A 23,621-nucleotide genomic window follows, 5' to 3' on the forward strand; every position below is an offset into this window, starting at 1 on the left:
AAAACACATTTATTACTTACAGTCCTATAATATGAAAAGCTCTGTAATATATATATATATATATATATATGAAATGAAATATATACTTAATTTTTGTTAGTCTCTTGAAACATGCTGCATAGACCATCACATTTCCGAAGTAGATCAAAGGATGGAAAGCATCCATGCTGAGTAGGGGGGACACCTTGAGGTCCTTCTGGACATTCAATAAATGTTTATTCAATTAAATTAATTCTCTTCATAGTCATCTATGATGTCAGAGTATCATTCTTGGAACAGGTTTGGTTTTTATTTCTATCTTTGTTTTTTCCTTTTTTCCCCACTCCTCAGAAAGAAAAATCAGATATTGCCCTGTGGTGTGTCCTCTGGCAGCTTATCTTGATGCATAGGATTCAAAATGCTTTGAATAATAATGGTTTAAAAATGTCACAGGAATGTTTTTTTCTTTCATTCAGATAAATACTGTAGCATTCTAACAAAAATCGATTGCACATCTCTTTATTCACAAAATGTTAGGTTCTCATCTTAGGGTGATAAAAACTCAAAGAGTTACCCAGGAGGAAATCTAGTGCAACTGTTATGAGGTCTTCATGGTGACCCTTAGAATATTTGTCCTTGGCAGAAATTAAAATCAGTTGTTCTTGAAAAATCTTTTTAGCATCAAAACAGGGCCACCAGTAAGTTATCAGGAAATTTAGTATGCGGCTTCAATCAGAAACCTAAATTTAACTCTTTTCTTGGTCAAGTGTTTTACCAAATCAAAGACTTTAAAAGAAGTTACAGAACAAACATCTTCCTCAGAAGTCTTTTGTTTCCATTGAAGTCTAGTCTTCTTGCAGAGAAAATCCTCCATTCTCCTTATAATTAGGTGGCTCAGACTTTTCTATATTCGGGCCATTCTCTGCAAATTCTGCCCTATTTTTGTCAGAGCACTTCCTGTATAAGACATAGACTAGAAAAAAAAACACACACATACACATAGTCAAGATTACCAGTAGAAAGCTGCAATTGATGATAGCCTGCAAAATATTCCAGGAAATGATTGTGGACATGACTTTTCACTCATAAAATACTTTGCATTTCTGAAAGGTCATGGAATATTCTGAAGTAATGGGAACACTTGGAGAGAGTAATTACTGCTGAGAATGTACTGAGGCATCCTGAACTTCTGTAGGACAGAGTACAGAGCTACTGTGTGACGTGTGAGAGAGAATGAGCCATTCACATGCTTGCATTAAGCGAAATTTTCATGTAAAGCTGTCAGCCAGAAAACCATTTTAGTCTATGAGACTTTGTTGATTATAAAGAATAATAATTCCCTAGATTTTTCTGCAAGAAAGGGCAAAACCCCTAAAGGCAAAGATCTTGTGAGATTGTAATGATTCATCTTATTATGAGGAAGTGAGAAGGGGAAGAAAGCATTGTCATTTGACTTACTCAGTGTTCCAGAGTAGCAGAGGAGGAATTGGGACTGTCTAGAAAGTGTACATTATAGACTACTAGACCTGGAAGGAACTTTAAGAGATCACATAATCTAATATCTAACCATCAGACAAAGAATCTGAGGCGAGGCATCCAAAAAGTTGACTAGAACCTAGCTCTCCAGATTTTTCAGTTTAGTGCTTTTTCCATTAGAGGGTGGCATAGTAGACAAATTTTCAGATCTGGAGTCAGGAAGATTCAAGTTGAAATCTTACTTCTGATACTTTCTAGTTTATGTGACCGTGGAGAAATTTGATCTTTGAACTGAGTTTTACTTTCCTCTTTTGTAAAATGAGGGTAAAAATACCTGTTTAAAAATTAGCAAATGGGTCCTCATTTCTACCTTATCTACATATTTCAAAAAATCCATAATTTCCTCAGTGTGGTACTACTTATAGCAACATATATCCCAGTCTCTTCATGCTTCAGAAAATGGTTTCATGGTTTGTTGTGATAAAAAATACCTATCACTTAGTAGCCATCTTTTTAGAGAGGATCCTTTCTGAAACTGGTTAGTCTATTCTTCAAGCCTGTAGTAAATGCTTTGTACACTTGGTAGGACCTGCCTGAGATTGAATTTTCCTTGTATAGCCTTCAAGAAAGTACGGTAACTTCTAAGTCACAATAATAGATGGAAAGATTAGATCAATGATTTATTATGTGCTTACTATGTGCCAGGCATTGTACTAAGACCTGGAGGTAACAAATACAATAAACAAGACAGTCTCTACCCTTGAGGAACGTGAATTCTAATGGATGAAGACAACACATTAAAGTAGAGCTGGAAAAGTTTTCCAGGGGTGTATGGATGAGGAGATGGAGATGTTTAGAGAGTGAGGCATGGAACCCAGAGTGAAGTGAGCATGGCCTGGATAGCTCATGAAATAATAGGAAGGGAAGGGAACATTTATTATGCACATACTATGTAGCAGGCACTGCAGTGGGTGCTTTGGAAATTTAACTCATTTGAACCTCATGAAACCCTGAGAGGTAGGTGCTGTTATTATCCCCATTTTATTGCTGAACAAAAAAAAAACAAGGCAAACAGAGGCGAAATGATTTGTTCAGGATCACACAGCTAGTATGGTGTCTGAGGCTAGATTTGAACTCAGGTCTTCCTGACTCCTGGAGAAGGAAATGGCAAACTACTCCAGTTTCTTTGCCAAGAAAACCCCATGGACAGTATTGACATGCTATGTTTCATGGGGTCATGAAGAGTCAAATGTGACTGAAGGACTGACTGACCAGAGTTCCTGACTCCAGTCTGTTTGTAGCATCCACTGTACTACCTACCTGCCTTGACAGTGGTATCAGAATGGAACTATATATTGAAAATTTGGAATTCAAAAGCTTGTGGAACTGAAGGTTGTAAACTAAAATAAATAAATTCATTTTAAAAAAATTTACATGTAATTGGGAAATATTTAACAAAATAAAAATGTATTTAAAAAAGAATAGAATTATATAAACTATATAAATAGCATTATATAAACTATATAAAATAGAACTATATAATTTGTATAATTGAGAAATATTTAATGAAGTAAAAATATATTCAGAAAAAAGAATAGAACTGTATAAACTTCTGGCATTCAAATCCCTACATAAATTGTTTAATGAGCTTTATTGTGGACATGTTGAGTTAGAAATGCCCATTGGGCATCCAGAAGGAAATATTGAGCAGGTATTTAGTGACGAGGACTGGAGCTCTGTTGAAAGATTGGAGATGACTATATGTCCTCAAAAATTTGGAAGTCATCTACATAGATATGACAGGTCCACAGGGGTGAAAAGATCACCAAAAGAGTAGGTACAGAGAGTGGTGGAAAAAAAAAAAGATGACTTAAGGTCAGAAAAAGATTCCCAATAATTAGAGCCAAGAGTGATAATGTTCGCCATTGGAGGACATCAAGTAGAGACATGATGACCGTTTTGGTCAATGATATTTTAGAAGGTGGTTGAACAGGTACAGGATGGACTAGATGAATTCTGAAGTCTGTTCCAACATTTGAGTCTTAAGTTCTTTGGACCCTATGTGGAAATTCACAGGTGTGGGGAGACTGCTAGTGTGGACCCCCTCAGTCTTCTCTTCTCCACACCCAGCATCCTCAGTTCCTTTAGCTGATCCACATACTGCATATTCTCTAGTGTGTTACTTTCACTATCCCAGGTGCCCTCCTTAGGTCCTGCTCCGGTCTGTCACTATTTCTCCCAAAATGTGCTGCTCAGACATGAATGCAATATTCTAGACCAGCAAAAGGAACTGGGGAAGTATTTTCTTTTCGCCTGGGGGATCATCAAAATCCCTTAGTGTGGACATTATGCCTCTCTTAATGTAGCATAAGGCAAGTTAAGTCTTTTGGTTTCCATGGTGGAGTGTTGATTCATTTTGAGCTTGTTGCCCACTACATTCCCTTAGTTTGTTGAGATTACTCAGTTAGTAAATAATAGGGCCAGAAACTGAACCCAGGTCTTCAGATTCCTTATCCCCTGCCAAGTGGCACAATGGATAGAGGGCTGGATTAGAGTCAGGAAGACCTGAAATTCAACTCCTGCCTTAGATACTAGCTATTCAACCCAGGGCAAAACACTTAATCTCTGCCTCAGTTTTCTCAGCTGTAAAATAGGCATAGTATTTGCCTTCAAAGGTTGTTTTGAGGATCAAATGAAAAATTTATTAAGTGCATGGTGCCTGGCACATAGTAGGTGCATAATAATTGTGTGCTTCCTTGCATCTTTCTTTCCACTACAGTAAATCTCTTCCTTCAGTGAAAACTACTGACTTAATAAACATGAAATTTGGAAAAGTAGACCTAGGCTCAAATGAGAATGTCGGCTGAGAGAATTAGAGCCAAGAGGGCAGATCATGATGTGATTAGAAGCCATAAGCAAAGAGAAGATACACTGGATCACAGGCTTTGTTTTTGGAAAGCAGTCGTAGCTTGAAGCCTTAAAATTGCTTTTCATACTCTAACATTTGCAATATTATTGTCTTTCACCTTTTCTGAATTCCCCATTAAAATGTTAAGAAGCTTTTAAAATTCCTGTTTCTTTAATAGAAAAATGAAATTTAAAAAGATATGAAAGTGAAGAAAAAAACCCAGTCTTTGGAAAATAATGATGAGGAAAAAACAAGTTCTTAGGGTGGAAATGAGAGAAGATAGAAACAACATACCTAACCTTTTTAACACACCTAAATATGCCAGCGGGTCATGGACAATTGGGGGAAGGTTCTGAATTTATGCAGGTAAAGCACACACTGTGGGCTGGATTTCCTCTGTATACCTGGATTTCAGGGGAATGTGGGATTTAGAGCTGCCCAATTATTTCGATCTTATTCAGTCTGTGTTTGTAGACACAGCCTTGGTTTCCAGGTAAAATATCCTTGACATACCTAAACAATTATTTATTTGGGGATCTTGGATTTAACAGAATAATAAGTCAAGCCCTCTTTACTTAAATGCACCATTATGCAACATTTCAGAACAGCACAACTTCCCCAAACACTTAGAACAGGATGCGTACAATTCTTACTAGAACACATTGCTGAACTAGGAACCTTTTCATCTGCAATTGGGCAATTATAATAATATTATGGGTTGCTTTCCCTCCTTGGGTTTATTTGCAAAACTAACTTCCCAAAACCCAGGAATGGATGAAGTTCATTTTAGCAATTCTGGAATTTTGGAAAGAAGAGTATCAGGATGTGGTATGATTGATATCACTTACTTCCCACGAATATTCCTCCTAATGCAAGTTGGAAAATACTGTAGATGAGTGGAAAGGTAAACATCTGATTAAGCTCTTCAGCGGTGAAGGATAGCTGTACTATCGTTGAGCACAGCTGAGCGTTCTGCATTCCTGTTTCCAAAGACACCGTACGACATCTAAAGGTAAATTAAAATAAATGTTCAGAGAATATCTTAGTTTTTCAAAGGGTTATGAAATATGTATTATGCACACATTATTTACATGAATGTACATATATATATATACATTTATGAAAACACACATATATCTATATATTTGTAAATTTATATTTGCCAGACTTAGGATTCTATTAGTGAAGGGAACTCTGGGTGAGGAATCCTATTTTACCACTCTGTAACTAGTCTTAGAGAGTAGAACGGGGCTCTGAGAAGATACATTATTTGCTAGTTTATGTCAGAGGCAGAATTTGAGCCTAGGTCTTTCTGATTCCAAGGCTAGTCCTTGGTCCATTATGTGACATTGAATTTGTCAATTGTGAGTCCTGAACTGATAGATGTGATGACCAACAGGGTCTACCCTTTTGTCCTTTGTTGTTTCTAAATCTTTATTCTGTTGCTAAAGAGTGTGAAGAGTGGAGAAAATCTATTGCAAGGTTTTCTCTCACTTCTCTGTGGTGTAGTAGATAGAACGCTTCACCTAGAGGCAGGAATATCTGAGTTCAAATGCTGACACGGAGACTTGATATCTATATGACCCTGGGAGAGTCACTTAATTTCTGTCTGCCTCAGTTTCCTCAAATGTAAATGGGGATAATAATAACATACCTACCTCCTAAGGTGGCTAATGAAATGAAATTTGTAAAGCACTTTGCAAGTCTGAAAGCACTATGAAAATGCTTGTTATTATTATTTTATTAGTAATCTGTTTCTACTTCCTCTTCTAACCTTGACTATCCACCAACTCCAAAAGCTTCTTTCTCCTACTCCTAGTTTAGACAGAGGAGTACTAGAAGAAGTATCTCTTCCTCCCTGTGAGCAAGCATTAGACCCACAAATGTCACCCTGAGTTCCAATATTCAGCATCGTTTAATGATGATACTTCTGTGACCTCCTATTGGCTGGAAGAACCTTTAGTTATTATAGCGTTCCATTAATTGGTTTTTTGTCAAGTCCCTGGCTGGAGAGCAAGGATGCATAGACGTGTAAGAGTATGACTTTTCACAGTGTGTTAAATGATTCAAAAGGAAAGAAGCCAAAACAGAATGACTCAGTATTTCTTTTCTTTGTCATTTACATATTTAGGCATAATCAATGAATGGATATGATTTTTTTTTCTTGGCAGTAGTGTGTTATGCGGAGAAATCATTATATTTTGAACTATAGGCTGACTTTGGGAGCTATCTCCATGAGACATGTACCAAATTGAACGTACCTGTGCCAACTTAGACCAGCAATCCGAGCCAGGCAGAAGCCCAACGAATAGCCAATTAAAGGAAACAATGTTCCTATAACCCACAAATTAGGATGAATAATCCAGGAACCCTGGTACAATACGCCTCCAATCACAGCTGTGACCACTATGAAGAATACACCTAAAATGGAACCAACCTGAAAGAGGAAGAATGCACAATACGAAAAGCACATAATCAATCCAAATAGCCAAATCCAAATACAGAACTTGTCAAAATAAAAGTCATGGGGATAAATCCTTTGTAGTGTTTTCTAGAGATAGAATGGCATAATAGAAAGTAGGAAAGCTTCCTGGACTTAGAAACAGGAGTTTTGGCACTGGATCTTGGCTCTTTTCTCTAATAGACAAGTCACTTTACCTCACTGAAACTCATTTTCCCTAACTCTAAAATGGGGATGATAATAGTTGTGCCACCTACCTTTAAACCTCGAAGTATTTTAACAAATGTCGAAGAGACTCCAGGAAGATGAGAAAATCAAATACAGAACTATTCCCAAAGTCTCAAATTCAATGTCTTCGGGAAGAAGAGATGTTGCTAGCATGATTTTGAAAATTGAACATGATCATGTAGACAAAATGCTTAAAGCACTATTTCAATATAAGTTCTTATTTTAGAGGGCAACAGAAATTAAGCCAAGACCCCAAGATTCTAGTCCTGAACAATTGTATTTTTTTCCCCTATCTTTAGAGGTGTTAAAAAAAAAGTCACTTTCTTGCATAGTGCCATTCAAGATTCTGAAGTTAGTTCCATGTTTTCGTGAGAGAACCAGTTACTGGACTGGTACATTAGATAGAGGGTTGGACTAGACCTTGAGACTCTGTGATAATAGATACATAATTCATGTACAATCAGTCTGGAGATGATTACTCAGTTTATGCATTGTAGCTTATCTTTTTTTCCCTCTCATATTTGCCCTTCTACTATTTTGGTGTTGTGCCATTCCATTCTTGTGTCACTTCTCTCCCAACTTTGCCAGAGAACTATGCTAGGTATTCTCTGTTTGCAGATGATAACTATGCTATCCAAATGTTAAAAACCATCTAGTCCAACCCTTTCATGTGGAAATGGAGGTCCAGAGAGGTTAAGTCTGAGATCACACAGATTATTACTGTAGGAGGCAGAGTCAGTTTTTGAATGCAACTCCTGTGACTTTAAGCCTAAGACTCCGTCCCTTATCATACTACTTCCCTCTTTCATCTTGCTCCCCTGTATTGTTCTTAAATTAGATTGGAAAAACTTGAGAAACACTAGTAGCGTCTCAATATAGCTGAGGGCAGGGTATATATCCTACTGAATAGGTCGTATGATTGGGAATATTAATTAATGCTAACCTCACTATCATAAAAATATAGTCGGAAGGAATCTCAGAGACAATCTAGCCTAACCTTGGTTCAAAGGATGAATACTTTCTACCATCTGGATGAGCTTTCATCCAACTTTGGTCTCAAGATCTTGAGCAACAGAAAGCTCATTAACTCCTGAGGAGACTCAATTGACTTTAGGACTTCGTTAGGAACTCTTGCCGTACATTAAGCATTTCCTTAAAAAAAGGAAAGACGTGTTTAAGTTTTTCCTAAAGACTTCAAAAGATATCAAATGCTGAAGGATTTGTGGAAATCGTAGTGGATTAAATGTAAGAAATATGAGTTCTAACCTTGGTTCCGCCAAGCTAGCTATGCAATTTTTCCAAAGTTTTTAACCTCTATGAAATTTAAGTTTCATCATCTGTAAAATGGGATTATTATACCTGCATTCAAAGGGTAAAATAAAATAGCACGTGAAAGTGTTTTGAAAACTATAAAGGTCTGTAGGGGATTTTTATTGTTGCAATTTTTTATCGTTACCTATGTTTTACAAGGATTCAATGGATATTAGGAAGTTGATTGGAGAAGAATTTTCCATAGCCCATTTTGTCAGTCACTTCCGTTTCTACCCCTACTCATTGTTGTTGTTATATAGTTCAGTGACTGAGATTTTGCTTCTTAGTACTCAGGGTAGGAAGATCAATAAAATATCAAACATTTTTTCATGTTCATTCACATTTCATGTGAAATACCTTTTATTTTCATGAAGGATATTGGATTTGTAGTTTAAGGAGAATAAAATGCCAAGGTGCCATTTTATGCAGTGTGGGATAGCTTTCTCATATATAGAAATGGAAATGTAGTTTGGTTGTGTTGAAAGAAAAATAGTGCATGTGGAAATGCAGCCCAGGAAGCTTCTAGACCCCTCCCATGAGAAAAACATGACACGATAAAAGTATTTTAAGTGATACTAAAGAAAAAAAATTCTCTCATGATGTCTGGTCATTTTTCTGTGTGGGGAATGACGCATAGTACTCTTACCCTAAGTATGATCCTGGCTTGCTTCGGCCATTTGTTTTTGACAAGTATTCCCACAGAAATGGGAATGATGAGAGCAACTAAAGTAGTACCTAGAAATAACAAAAAGGGAAACTTCATTGAGAGCAAAGATAGTGAAGAAAGAAATTGATGCAACAAGAGGAAGAACCTCTTGAGAGGACGTAGGAGACTCTCTTTGGTCCCTCTCCTCTATGGCTGAGGTCCTCTCTGGTTATAAATCCATGATCCTTTGACTGATATCAGTGGTAATATGGAGTAGTAGATAGAAAGCCTTATTCTGAATCAGGAAGAACAAAATCCTCCTGAATGTGTGTACTAGGTGGCATAGTGGGTAGAGTCCAGAGTCAGAAAGATCTGAGTTCAAATGTGACCTCAGATACTTAACTAGCAGTGTGTTCCCAGGCAATTCATTTAATATCTCTCTATCTACCTCCATTTCCTTATTTGTAAAATGGGGATAATCACAGCATCTATCTCCAGAATTGTTGGAAGGATAAAATGAGATAATATTTTTAAAGTGTTTTGCATTTTATAAAGTCATCTACTACTACTACTAACACTACCACCACCACCACCACCATTACTACTACCAGTACTGCTGCTGCTGCTGCTACAACTACTACTACTACTGCCTTGGGGAAGTCACTGAACCACTTTATATCCCTGGTATTTAGAGAATTAAATAAATAATGCTAGGGATATAAATATATTTCATACAATTATCAAATTTCTTTTCTACGTTTTAATATCACTGCTCCTTAGTGCTGCTTTTGGTCTAAGTTCAGTGATACACATTTCTAAAACAAGAGAGAAGTGGGAGTTCCTTTTAATTTAGAACTTAGTTTCCTAGAATGAAAAATCATAGGATCATTGATTTAAAGTTGGAAGGGATGTTAGAGGCCTTCCATTTCCTTTTACAGATGAGGAATCTGAGACATGGAGAGGTTAAGTGACCTCCCCAGGGTCATACAAATAGTCTGAGGCAGAATTTAAATCTAGTTCTTTGTGACTCCCAAGTCCAGGGCCCTCTTCACTGGGCCATGCTATTTTCTTTTTTTCTTTGTTTTTATAAGTGTGTGCTAATGAGGGTCCTATTCCTGGAAGTGGAGAAATAATGTATGCAAAATTAGCCTGAGTTTATAAGGCACTCTGAAAACCCTCACATGCTAATGACTTCCAGGGCACCACTGACTCAGCTTCATTCAAATCCATGGCTTAGAGGTGATAGACTATAAGGAAAAGCATGCTTTAAATTTTTCTTGAGATAATCTATTTGGCAACCTCTCAAGTAATTACAATTCTTTGCAGCTACGTGCTCACCCAGCCAGATAACAGAGGTATACTTCAATTTCACTGTGTTCAATTTACTGCTGTTCTTGTGACATATGGTTTGTTTCCCCATATTATTCAACAGCCATTTGTCCAGTCTATGCTTCTATTATAGCAGCCACAGCATCTTGGGTTCACACTCTCTCCTTCCTTCTCCCCTCCCCCATTCTCTTCTTTTTTCTGTCTATCCTTCCCTCACACATTCTCTCTCATTCTCTCTATTTTTCTTTCTTCCCTTTTTCTTCTTATCTTTTTTTTCTCTATTCCTCTCTATTTCCCTCATTTTCTTTCCTCTCCTTTCTCTTCTTCTCTCCTTTCTCTTCTCCCTCTTTCCCTTTGTCTTTTCTCTCCTTCCCTTCCTCCCTCTCTCTCCCCCTCTTTTTTTCTTCTTATGTTCAATTCCCTTTCAAACATTTTAGAGACTTAGATATAACAATGAAATAACAGAGAATTCATGGCAGCTAGTGAAGTAAATTGCACTCAGGCTCTGAAGCAGATTCTAAGGCTGGGAACATTAATTAAAATAAGCAGAGTTGTGATAGAAAAGATTTACTCCAGTACAAAAGAAAAAAAAGCACCTTCTTTATGGCTTTTATCTCTTCTGATTAAACAGGGGTCAGTTACTTGTTTAGCCCTGAGTTTCTCAAAGTAGAGATAAATAGGTATCAATGGCAGGTTTAAGCCAGGTAATTAAGAAAGAAAAAAGGAATCTGGGGGGAAAAAGAAAGGGAATTGGGGAGAAGAAAGGGAGGAATAAGAGAGAAAGAATGGAAAGGGCAAACAAAGTACGACTTATAGTTGTTTTCTGTGTATATTTCGTGATGTTAGGTCTATAGTCTGTCTTCCCTTAGATTCCAATTTTATCAGATATTGGGGTATTTAATATTTATTCGATTTTTACAATGTGCTGGGCACCATACAGAATACATGCATGTTCCACACAGAGCCTTCCATTCAAGAGTTCTCTATTTACAAGGGGGAGACTACTGTCACACTAATTGTTGACAAGGCATGTCATTTAAATAATTTTGCTTGTAGTAGATTTTCTTTTACTAATTCATGCATGCCCTCTTACCTTGTTTGTCTCATGTGAACACTTGAATGCATTTGTAAGTGGCTAGAACATCTACTATAATGTCTACCAAAGCTAATGAGCTCATTGGAGAATTGAACCCACAGCATTTAGCTTATTAGTAGAGTTCTTTGACCAGTTGCAGCCAACTAGTGGCAAATTACATGAGTCATACATGCTATACAGAGTGGAAAAATATCTCAGGAGCTTTTATTGGTGACTTTCTATAGTGTAGTTTTTTTCCTTTGGATTCAGTTTTATTTTTGATGTTTCTATTTGTGATGTTTCCATCCTTTCCCTCACTACCTACCTATACCTCCAACAAAGCTTTATGAAAAATTCCAGAGCAGTTTCTGGACTTAGATCAAGAGAATAACAGATTTGTGATAAATTGTGGAGTATTCTTATATGTTTGAGGAGGATCTTAAATGAAGAAGCCAGGAAATAATAATACTTTGTATAATTATAAGGCCTTAAACATTTTAAAGGTACTTTCACATTAACTTTTTAAATCCTCAATTGTAAGGATCCCTATTAGGTCACTTGGGTAGTCTATTATTCCTACTTTATGATTGACAGAAGAAAAATTTGGAAGATTAAATATAGGGTTAGAACCAGACTAAGTTTTAAAGTAGGAAATGTTTGTCTTTAGCAGCCCCAGACTCCATTTCCCCCCTTTCTGTAGTGTTTCCCTTCCCATCATGTTTCCCTTCCTTTCATATATGTAGTATCCTCATGATTTCTCCTCTTTCTATCAAAAGTGACTCTTAGAAAAGGATTGGATATTATTTACTTATATTTTAGTAGGGGTTTAAGCCTTGTGTTTTACCCCTGTCAGACATTCAAATCTTAAGCTTTGTTGCCAATTATCACTAATTTTGGAATGAAAGACCCTTTCCCCATTAAAGAAAATACAGGCATTCTAAAATTATGTGTAGCAGACCAGAGAGCACCGTGCTACAGATTGGGCTTATCTCTGTCTGGAGTGTGCAGGGAATGTTTAACTACCAGGCTGAGGACTGAAGTGTTGTATGCATAGATACTTTGAGTTTAATATGCATTATTAACACTTTCTTAAGACTAGAACATCCACAGAACAATGAACCAAGCCTTGATTTGTAGCAATTGCTGATTTTTGAGGTGTAAATGCTCACATTGAATATTTAACAATCATCTCTCACTCATCTCCACATAAAGCCTGGTCTGGTTAAGTGACATATTTTAGATCACAAGTGTAGATAATAAAAGGCAAGACTAGAATCCAGGTCTTTGTTTTCTCTGTTCTTTCTGCTATACCAGATGTATAGATGTATGAATGCATATGTATGTATATATATATACATATATATATATATATACACACACACATATATCTACGTATTAGGAGTATATGTTCCTCTGTCTATATTAGGAATACTTTAAAAATTAGGAATGGCCTGTAATTAGTAACGAACAGTGAAACCCACCCTGGAAAATTAGAGAAAGGAAAAACAGACATAGTTTAGAAAAACATTAAAGTATCACATGGGGAAAAAAACTTACCTAAACTATCATAGGGAATTTTAATCGCCCCAGTATCTGTCCACATTTTTGTATAAATATAGAGACAAAGAGGCATCATTCCCAAGGCGAGCAGTGTGGAACATGTTGTCATGCTGATACTGTGAAGAAATGGACACATTTATTTAATTAGAATCTTTCTCACCCTTTTCCGAGTGAAAATCTCCCTCTGCCCCCACCCCTGCAATTCACATTACAACATCCAACCTGGGATTATCAATAGCAGTAGTGTCCTGTAGTGTGCAGAGATATTTACATGTGTACAGTTCTTTGGCATTCTTGTGCCTCTCTGTTATACCCCCTCTTTTCTTTACTTCGTTACTCTTTCGCCAGGAGCATATTTTACTCTCATGTGCTGCTAAGGAATTATCTAATAGCAGCTTAACTCTAGTGAGATAAAAGATCACTGCATTGACCCCTTCTCCCTGGGATCTCTCTCAGGGCAGTAAAATAAATGTGGTTCATACCAACCAAAATTCTTGTGGTAGTTCAGTATTAGATCATTTCACATAGGTATCAAAGGAATTTTCTGGGCCCTGCCCCCCCACCCCACACCCAGGGGGAGAATGAACCTTCAAGAAACCATTTTCTGGGAGACATTATATATTTTAAAAAAAATTTGCATTAAACAGGAGTAAAAAGAAATGTGTTAATTATAGCTTAAGCTGGAAAGGAATTTAGAGATCATCAGATCCAATCTCTTAATATTGTAGATGAGGAAACTAAGGCCCTAAGGTTAAGTAACCTGCTCAAAGTTACACAAGGTCTATGCTGTTAGAGCCAGGATTTGGACCTTGGCGTCCTGATGCCAAACAGGGCTCTTTCCATGTCCACATGGGACTTTGACTGTGTTACTTAATCTTCCTTGGCCTTATTTCCTTTTCTGTGAATTGAGGGAGTCAGCTGAAATGATCATTAATCTCTCTCTCTTTCGGAGGCAGTTGGGGTTACATAACTTAAGGTCACACAGTTACTAAGTGTCTGAGGCTGGATTTGAGCTCAGGTCCTCTTGACTCTGGGACCGGTGCTCCACCTAACTTTGCTGCTTGCTGTTTGTCCTTCATTTTCAAAGAGGACCTAGCTGCCCCACTAATGTCCTTTCAAGCTCTAAATTCTGTTATGCTATGATCATCTCCTAAAAGAATTAAATCATAGTCATAAGGATATTGTATAAGATGAAGTTTCAGAGCTCTGATATCTGACGTTGAATAAAGAATGGTTTCTTTGAGCCATGGTGGATACTGTACTGTTTCACAGGTACATTCCAGGGGCAAGGTCAGTGACAGACTTGGTCAGAGACTACAGCTAATTGTAGTGTTGTTTGTGGTTTGATACTAGTTGGTTGACTTTATCTGAGCAGGCTTAGTCGGTATGGGTGATATCTTATTGAGGGATGTTGGAAGCAAGAGCAAGATAATTACATACAAAAAATTCAGTTATCTAAACCACGAGATAAGAAGCTGGCAAGAGCTCGAGGCATTTGGTTATGTGCAAGATCAATAAGTAAAGGTTAACAGTATGGTAATGTCAGGATCCAAGGCCCAAAATAGGAAAATATGGTTGATAGTCAGAAATCTAAGAAAATTGGTGCCCCAACAGGTTTGAGCTCTGAGAAGTATGAGTTCAATTTGTTTCATTCAATGTGATGATCTCGGCTGGCTTACTTCTCAGCTAATTGGCTAATTCTCTTGATTTTCTGAACAAGCTTCAGCTGTGGACAGCTCTCCTCCACTGCCAATACTTAGTATCTCGAAAACAGCTGTATTTTGGTGGTGGCATATGGTTCCATAGAAACTTAAAGCACAAGTTTCCAGGAGAGTAATGGTGTAGTGTTACTTCAGCCAGGGGCATTTGTATTTTAAATAGGGGACATTGAATAACACTCAGTGATTCCAAGAAGACCTAAAACCCTTTGAAAACCGAACAAATGAATCTTTAATGATAGAATTCCAAGTACCTGTTGGGTAGTGAGGGAAATAATTTAGGCCTGAATGGGTTTTTCCTGGAACTCCTGAGATCTCAGCATACCTTATAAGGTCAACCATAGGAATATGTATGTTTTTGTGAGAAAATGTGCTTGTGTGACTGAGCCATGAAAACTTGCTATGAGAGCTGTGTTGCTGCATCATTGCAATACAGCCTCTGGTATACCATAATAATTATTCCTAAAGGCTAAACTTTCACTACTGTTATCACAGCTATTCAGATTCAGCCATTTCACTACAGTAGTGTGTACTACTGTTTCATATTCATACGGAAATTACCAAATACTTTCCTTACAACAACCTCACAAAATAGGGATTGCAAGTGTTATTCTAATCACTTCACAGGTGAGGCAAATGAGGCTCAGAATGGTTATATGACTTGCCCAGAGTCATACGGCTGGTAAGGAAAGGAGCTGAAATTTATACTTCTTCTGGCTCCAACTCCAGGACTCATTCCACTTTATTTGGAAGAGAGCCTCTGATAGTGGCAGGTATTCCAAGAATATTAGGAATGATAACAGGCTCCATGCCTCTATTGCTGTGGGATGCAAGAAGAAAGCAAAACATGGTGGCCATAGAAGGCTGCTGTGTGTGTGTGTTCGTATGTCAAGGAAAAAGGCTAAATGTGCTTAAATCAGCAAAAGTAAATACATATCTAAGTAAAAAGGTTTCTGTAATTTTGCATTAAAGTAAGCAAAATGAAGCTTTTTTTAAAGTAAAGATGAGCATTTTAATTCCCTTATATATAGGTAGGTCATTGGAAATATTTTCTAAAAAAAAGGGGATTCAAGTACCATTTCTATTATGTAGTGGTGAAGTGGTCCTAGACAAGTCATGATAGCCTTGCAGTACTATAGGCTATATTCTAGGAATATTTTTTTCAGAGAAGGTACAGTTTGATTGGTGGAGGGAGTTTCTTATGCACATGGTATCACAGTTCTTAGACTTTCTAACCTAAGGGGATAGGGGAAGATAAAGGTAAAGGACTGTTCAGGAGAATGATCCGCCCTGCTCATTCATTTTTAGGAATAACTTTCTTCTTGATTCTTTTATTGGTTTCAGCTAAGAATAGTTTGACTTAATATAATGTTCATTGGTAGTAAGACTAATACTAGTAATGTTATAGAAAAAGAAACCCACAATCAATCCTGCTGTTTCCTTGAGTGATGTAATTTATTGTGGTGGTAGGACAACTACATTTAGATATGAAATATGAAAAAAATGAAATAAGGAACTTTTAGATATTTTTTCTATTTTTCTGCTTAGTTCTTTTTTTTAAACTTTCTTTTCAGGTGTCTTCAATTCTGAGTTGTTATTAAGGGGCTTTGTAGCAAAAGTGTGGAGGGACTTGAAGAGGACTTGCAGATCTGTGGGAAGGAAGAAAAATGGGAGTGGGAGAGGTCATCAGATATGTTATAATTTTCAAGATAGAAAAGAGGATAGGATGAAATGGGTCATGGGAGAAAAGAAAATGACAGGAGTTGGGGAGAGAGTATACCAAATAGAATTGTTGCAGAAATCTACAAGGTACAAATGAGGAACTTTAAGGAGGAGAAGGTTTCCCTGAATGACAGGAGAAGAATTCAGTTTTTTTAAAAGAAGTAATTTGAATAGCTGTAGGGGCGGGGGTTTGACAGTTCAAAGCTACCTGTGAAAGTAAGAGAGAGAGGGAAAAAAAAGAAAAAAAAAGTCCAGCACCATAGCTCTATTAACTGTTACCTAGCAAGTCTGTGAAAAGAAATAAATGGTGAGAGAAATAGGAATCTGTTAGTGTTGAAGGAGAAGGTAGGCAGAAAATGAGGATGGTGGTCATTGTGTTTGAAGTAGAACAGCAGCTAAGTGAGGAGGAAAGGAAACAGAACAATGAAAAAAAAAGGGAAATAAAAATGTAAAATGAAAATTTAAAAATGAGGAATGAGTTAAGGAACCAGTGCCAAGAGTTAGAACAGCTAGTTTCTTTCTCCCTAAAGCTGCCATCTGTCTATTCTGTATTTACCTTGTGTGTAGTGATTTTTATATGTCATATTTCCTATTAGAATGGAAGCTCCTTGAGAGAAGGGACTGGTTTTGCTTTTTTTTTCCCTAGGGTTAGTATGGTGGCTGGTACACAGAAGTATTTGATAAATGCTTATTTATTGGTCAATTGACGCACATTTATGTGAATAAAGTTGGCAAAAATTGATTTAGCATTGACATTGGAGAGCAGGTCCTAAACGATTAAAACAAAAGTAAAGTAGATGAGAGAAGTATTGTCTTTGAAGAGAAAATGAAACAAAATGCAGAATCCGCAAAGAAGGCGAGAGAGTAATACGGAAGAATAGAAATTAATGAATTGGTCAATGAAAGGAAGGGGAAGAATAAATCCAAAGTAGGGCCCAAAGGAAAGGCAACAAAACATAGGTTATCCAAAATGGAATTGAGATGAAGGGGAAAAAAAAAGAATAGTACTTTTCAAGTATAGAAAGTGTGAATTGGTATTTAAGCCTTTCCCGATTCATCCAACTAAGGGAAGCTAATCTTTTGTCCTCTTTTATACCATCTTCTTCACCACTTCAACACCTAGAAAGGCAGGGAAGACTTATGACTGGTCCTAGGTAAAAATGCCAGGGAAGGAGCAAGGCTGGAGTGGTTTATTCTGAAAACTAGAGAAGCAAAAAAATTTCCTTGCCATCCCAAGCTGGTTTCAGAATTGCTTTTGCTTCTAAACTCAGGAGTTTACCTGATAATAGAGTGGATCCTATGGGGCAGTAAGTTAGAAAAAATAATAATGAATTGTCATTTAGGTGTAATCAAGTCCTAATCACATGTCTATGATGTTGAGAAGTCTTCAGGGTTTTCAGTCACATATATTGGGCCAATATTCTGACTTGCATTTCCCCTGAATGATACCATCACACAATGCTAATCAACTCTCTCCAGCTAACTTTACATTTCCTTGGAACAGCTTCCATTTGGACGAAATCCCTAATGGTTTGCCATTTTCTGTAGTCAACTCCAAGTCATCTAAACCACTGTATTTTATTATGTGCAGGTATATTTTTCAAGCAGGACTTTAAAATTTTTCACAGGTGCTATTCTAAAGCTTAGGCTTTAGAAAAGACATTTGATTCAAAAGCCGAGGTGAGAATTTCAAATGACTCTACCATGAAGCCATGGTCTAGGGAGCAGCAACCTTTTGATTCGATCTTTGCATTTCCTGTTACAAACGGCAAGTCAGGAGGAGAAAAACAGGAGTATAAAGTAACAGAAAGCACAGAAGGTCACAGCAGTGATGGCTTGAATACAGAAATATGAAATTCTAAGATGAATTTTATTTCTGAATGACAGTAAAAACTCAATTTTCCATTTCCCTTAGAGAACGAATTTTCTGGATAGCTTAAGGTTACTCCTACATAGTGCCCCATAGGGAAAAGAGTGCTGGGGAGCCTGGATTTTAACTGCAGCCCAAACACTTATTAGCTGTACGTCCAAGGGCAAATCATATTACTTCTCTTAGCCTCAGTTGCCCTGAATGTAAAAGAGTTAATAATACATATTAAATATAATAATACTTTGCATTGCTTACCTGATTCACGTGTTTTGAGGAAGGAAAATTTCATAAAACTGAAAGGCCCATATAGAAGAACTACTGACTTTTTAGTTTTTTTCATTTACTTTTCATAGTTTTCTGGCTAGCTCCCTTTATTTGGGGCTTTTTCTTCTTGTTATTAGCAAGGTGCCTATGAGTTGCTGGTCCTTTTTCACCCTTCTAATTAACTGATTTTAACTTTTTAAGAAACCAGCTAGCCAGGTTTTAGAGTTATATATAAAATAAGAGGAATTATTTAGGCCCTGAGTGAAACTGTAAGGGGTTTTCCTATGAGTCAAGTGTATAAGCTAAACTGTATGGACACTCATTTTGTTATTACAACATTATAACGCTCATTTTAGTTGCACTGAAATCTTTTAAATCTACTTCCTGATTCTTTATTGTATTAGTATCATAAGGAGATAGGCTTTGGATCTGGAAGTGACCTTAGAGATTACTTAGTCCAACCTTCTAATTTTACAGAAGAGAAAATTCAATTTTGTGTAGGTCAAGTTGCCTTTTGGCTGAGTTCCAGATAGGTGACATTTTCCTACAGTATCATGCATAGCATTGTGTAGTAGAAAACGTACTGGACTACGAGTCAGGGGACTTGAGTTCAAACTAACCCTGTTGCTTACTGGATGGGAGGCCTTAGCCAAATCCCTTTTGATAGCTGTTTCCTCAGTTTCCTCATCTGTAAAATGAGGATGTTGGACCAAATGATCTTTAATGTCACTTCCAGCTTGAAATGCTATTAACCTCTTTGGGAGACTGTTTTCCCAGTACTGTCTATACTTCAAATTAAATTGTCTAGCACCTCATTTCTCATTATCATTCCAATGCACATTTTGATTATTTGAGAGGCTTACACAAGTAGAGAAATGGTTTAAGCTGTATTTTCCCTCACAGTTTCACAGATTTATTTTGTTTCCCATTTTTAAGTCTTATACTAGATGTAGAAAATATGTACTTGCTAGAACATGTTACAGTAAGCATCCCACACTTTTAAAAAAAATATTGTTATTTTTTGTTTTCTTGTCATCCTCATTACTGAATAGGCCACTCTACCATCACCTCCCCAACAAGTCCCTTCCTTGTAACAGAATAAAAAACATAAAGGGGAGGAAAAAAGAGTCCAGCAAAATTAACACATTAATGGAGTATGGCAGAATATGCAGTATTTCATACTAATAGACCCCTTCTTCTCCCATGCCTACAAAGAAGAAGGGTGAGATGCCTTTATATATATCTTCTTTGAGGTCAAGCTTGCTAATTTTAACTATACTATGTCAAGTTTTTGTTGTTCTTAAGTCTTTCCATTTACATTGCTGTATTCATCATCTATATCACTTTCCTAATTATGCTTACTTATTTCTGCATCATTTCATATATCTTCCCATGCATCTCCGTATTCTTCATATTCATCCTTTCTTATGGCATAATAATATTCCATTACATTCATATGTATCATCTTGTTTACCTGTTCCTCAATTAATAGACATCTTCATTTCCAATTCTTTGCTACCACCAAAAGTGCTGTTATGTAGATTTTGGTGTGTATAGAAATTTCCTTTCAGTCTTTCGCGTCCTTGAGTTTTGTGCCTAGTAATGGGATTATGGTCATGTCAGCCATTCTATATTATAATTTAAGTTCATTTCCATAGTGGCCAGACTAGTTGATAGCTTCACCTTCAGTATTTTAGTGTATCTCTTTTCACAGTTCCTCCAAAAGTGATGATTCCCATCTTTTATCATCTTTCCAAATTTGTGTATGAAGTGAAATCTTAGAGTTCTTTTAATTTGCATTTCCCTCATTATTATTATTAGTGATTTGGAAGAGTCTTTCAAATGCTTGCTAACAGTTTATAAGAATTTTTTCCATCTTCCTACCACTCACCATCCCCATAACTTTCTGAACCAAAGTACCCCTGCCTGTCTACCACTCCACTCTGTGCATTGCCTCCACTATAAAATGTAAGCATCTAAGGAGTACAGCCTTTTTTGCATTTGTATTTGTGTCTCTAGGGCTTAATACATGTCTTTTCATCCATTCATTGGGGAATAACTTTTGGTTTTACATATTTGTGTTAGTTAGCTGGCATGTCTTGGCTATCATGCTTATCAGAGATATCTGAATTGTTCACAGATTCTTTTTAATTTCTCATTTTAAAATCTTTTACTGAATTTATTGACTAGAACATGTTACATGAGCATCCTATAATTTCTTTTAAAATATTGATATTTAAAATTTTCACATTAATATCGTACCTTCTAGGAAACTAAATTATCTTCTTAAAAATATACAACTATCTTAGAAACATTTGATTAGGTTGTACAAAATAGTGGGCACAAAGGAATGGCCATTTCAACAGTTATGAAAATAAAATATTCTAAAAATTCCTATTATAAAAGGTGGCTAAAAAAGATGAGATATTTTTTTCCTTTCTAAAGAGATGATAAATGCTTGTATTGGAAAATGGTGTTATTTCACTGAAATATTACAATTTTCTGGGAGAACAGTTGTATTTGTGCTAAATCTTCATTCTCATGTAAATATACTCCAGTCAGGCTAGATTGGTTAAGAGAACTGGTTTCCAGGACAAACTGAGACCTCTTAGTATAGTAGCTTCACATGCAAACTAGATACGTATATAAGTTGAACATAATTACTGTCCCTTGTTCTTTTTACAAAACCTTACTAAGAAATTCTGTAGAGAGACAGATGTTGTATTTCCTTATTAGATAAAGGAGGCAGGACCTGAAGAAATAGATTGTCATCCCTCCCTCTTGGACCTTGGGTGAGAAAAGCTGAGAGGAAAGAAGACAAAGCTTGTGGAATTAGCTGTCAGTTTCTTCTTCACTTGGCATTTTGTCCTTGGCATACACAGTTATATACGCTGCAGTTTCTGCTTTTTGAGATCTAATTCATACATTTCTCAATCCTCTCTCCTCTGTACAGTAGCTGGTGATTAACAGGCCTGATTGCCTACTATATGGTATTGATAAGCTTACATTACTTTAACACCTGGATGTTATGTATAAACGCATATTTTTCAAAGGGAATGGTGTGTTGTGAGATACAGAAAAATAAATTTTTGCCTATTCAAGTTTTTGACATTAAAATTCCTGATCTATTCACTCCACTGCCACATCTTATTTCTATTAGTTTTTTCCAGTGCTAGTTCAGACTGGAATATGATGAATTGAAGAAATATGGCAATTTATATAACTCTGTGGGAAGTAGAGGAACCATTTTCTGTTTATCTTAGAATAAGGTAATCACAATTAAAATAGAAAGAAGTGGGTTTTATCTTCCCCTCCTCCCCCCAAAGAGTAGAAGGTACATTTTTGCCTTGGATTTCACTTCCAAAGACAAGACTAATTAACCTAGAGGAATGGGTCTATTTACTATTTTTTCACAGTTTGTTTCTTAACTAGTTTAACTTATTGTGACCACACTTTTTGTTCCCTGTTACTACCACCATCATTTCCTACCATTTTTGGTATTAAAATCTTTCACTGGCTGAATCCTGTGGTTTGGTAGAGGTCTTTTCCTTCAGACATTATGATTTCCCTCTGAGTGATAAACAGTAATTGACTGGATTTCTGCCAGTGAAAACAGGTTTAATATAATGACAAGAACAACTTATGAAGCCAAGGAGCCTGTCAACAGCACAAAGGAAATGTGTGTGTCCTGCCTTGTTTAATTTCTTAATCATGAATTAGATTAGTGGTAGATTCATTCAGAGTTCAACATGTTACATATAGACTTCTAAAATGACAAATTCAATGTGATTTCAACAAACTAACACTTGGCTTCTCTTACCTCAAGTCCATGTCACCATCAGTCCAGTAAGTCAAAATATTGGAAGCTGTTCCTCCTGGACAACAGCCCATGATGAGTACTGCAACAGCCTGGATAGGAAGGATGTCAAAGGCCACTGAGAGGATAAAGCCTGAGAGGGGCATAATTCCAAACTGACAAAGGAAGCCCACAAATATGCCCCATGGTTTCTTTATGTGAGCCCAAAATTTCATTACTTCCACATTGCAACCCATGGAAAACATCACAAGAGCCAACAAGATGGTAAGAACAGTACTCAGGATGGTACTTAGGACTGTGTTATCACTCTTAGGCAACACACAGGAATCACCTTCACAAACGGTAGCACTGGAAGAGCAACTGGAAGAATCCATTGTTGTTCTGGTGGTTGATGATAAGGTCTCCAGAAGCTGTTTCACAAATGCTGTCTTTACTGGATGTTGAAGCAAAAGAAGTGCCTACTGCAACTACTTCAAACTTTTAAACCTTTGTCAACACGTGTCACTTGGTATACTATTAAAAAAAACCCACCTCCCTAAGAAGCAATAAAAACACAATAAATACCTGAACTTCATGAATACTAGTTTCAAAACTTGGCTTATTATGACATAGCACAAATGATGAATCATAAAATTCCAGAAAAAATTATTGCTTATGGACAGAGAATTTCAATTAATCATTTATTGGAATGAGATTGAACTATGTCATATAAAAAAGTTATGTTAATGTTTAATGGTAGAAAGTTTTGCTGAATGTGTTTAGGTGTTTTTTTTTGAGGAGACTTGAAAGGAACCCAACACAGGTTGTTGTCATATTATAAAACTAAGTCTTGGAAACTTTTTGGCCCCATTTTTCTGCAAACCTAAGGGCTACAATAGCCCTGACCAAGATATAGAAATAACTATGGTGAATGCAGTCAGACTTCTGAGATCCACTCTGGATTCTGGATAAATAAGATTATGGATCTCTCATCAATCTCTCACGTTAGTGATAAGGGCAATAGAATTATTTAAAAGTATGAGTTTAAGAGATTTAGGTTAAAGTAGTAGAATCTGGTTTTTATGGAATCATAGTAAGAAGAGAAAGTGAAAGGATAATTTAAAAAGGAATAAAAAATTCAAATTTAACAAATATTCATTAACCACCCACTGTATACAAAGCACTGTGTGAGGTGCAAGATAAGACAAAGTTAAAATTAGATCCTATCCTTTCATTGGTGAAACATATTAACTCCTAGGAGTTAATATATTTGTGTAT

The 23,621-nt window shown here is 36.5% G+C and overlaps 1 protein-coding gene across 1 annotated transcript; it reads right to left on the reverse strand.

Moving 5' to 3' along the window:
* Positions 1-824: 824 nt before the first annotated feature.
* Positions 825-22,814, reverse strand: SLC10A2 (solute carrier family 10 member 2). The gene is made up of 6 exons (XM_036757572.1): positions 22,368-22,814; positions 12,971-13,089; positions 9,010-9,098; positions 6,625-6,800; positions 5,212-5,369; positions 825-952 (listed from the first exon to the last, which is right to left on the reverse strand). Exons 1-6 carry the CDS (start codon positions 22,736-22,738, stop codon positions 825-827), a joined length of 1,041 nt encoding a protein of 346 aa, XP_036613467.1. The 5' UTR covers positions 22,739-22,814.
* Between the last annotated feature and the right edge of the window lie 807 nt (positions 22,815-23,621).

This window comes from Trichosurus vulpecula, chromosome 4, assembly GCF_011100635.1.
Source record: "Trichosurus vulpecula isolate mTriVul1 chromosome 4, mTriVul1.pri, whole genome shotgun sequence".
Taxonomy (NCBI): domain Eukaryota; kingdom Metazoa; phylum Chordata; class Mammalia; order Diprotodontia; family Phalangeridae; genus Trichosurus; species Trichosurus vulpecula.

Excerpts from the sequence above, each read along its gene's own strand:
- SLC10A2 (XM_036757572.1), bottom strand. The coding sequence starts at position 22,738 with ATGGATTCTTCCAGTTGCTCTTCCAGTGCTACCGTTTGTGAAGGTGAT. Across the intron at positions 13,090-22,367 it reads GATGGTGACATGGACTTGAG|TATCAGCATGACAACATGTT; the intron begins GTAAGAGAAGCC and ends ATTTCTTCACAG. Across the intron at positions 6,801-9,009 it reads AAGCCAGGATCATACTTAGG|GTTGGTTCCATTTTAGGTGT; the intron begins GTAAGAGTACTA and ends TTCCTCTTTCAG.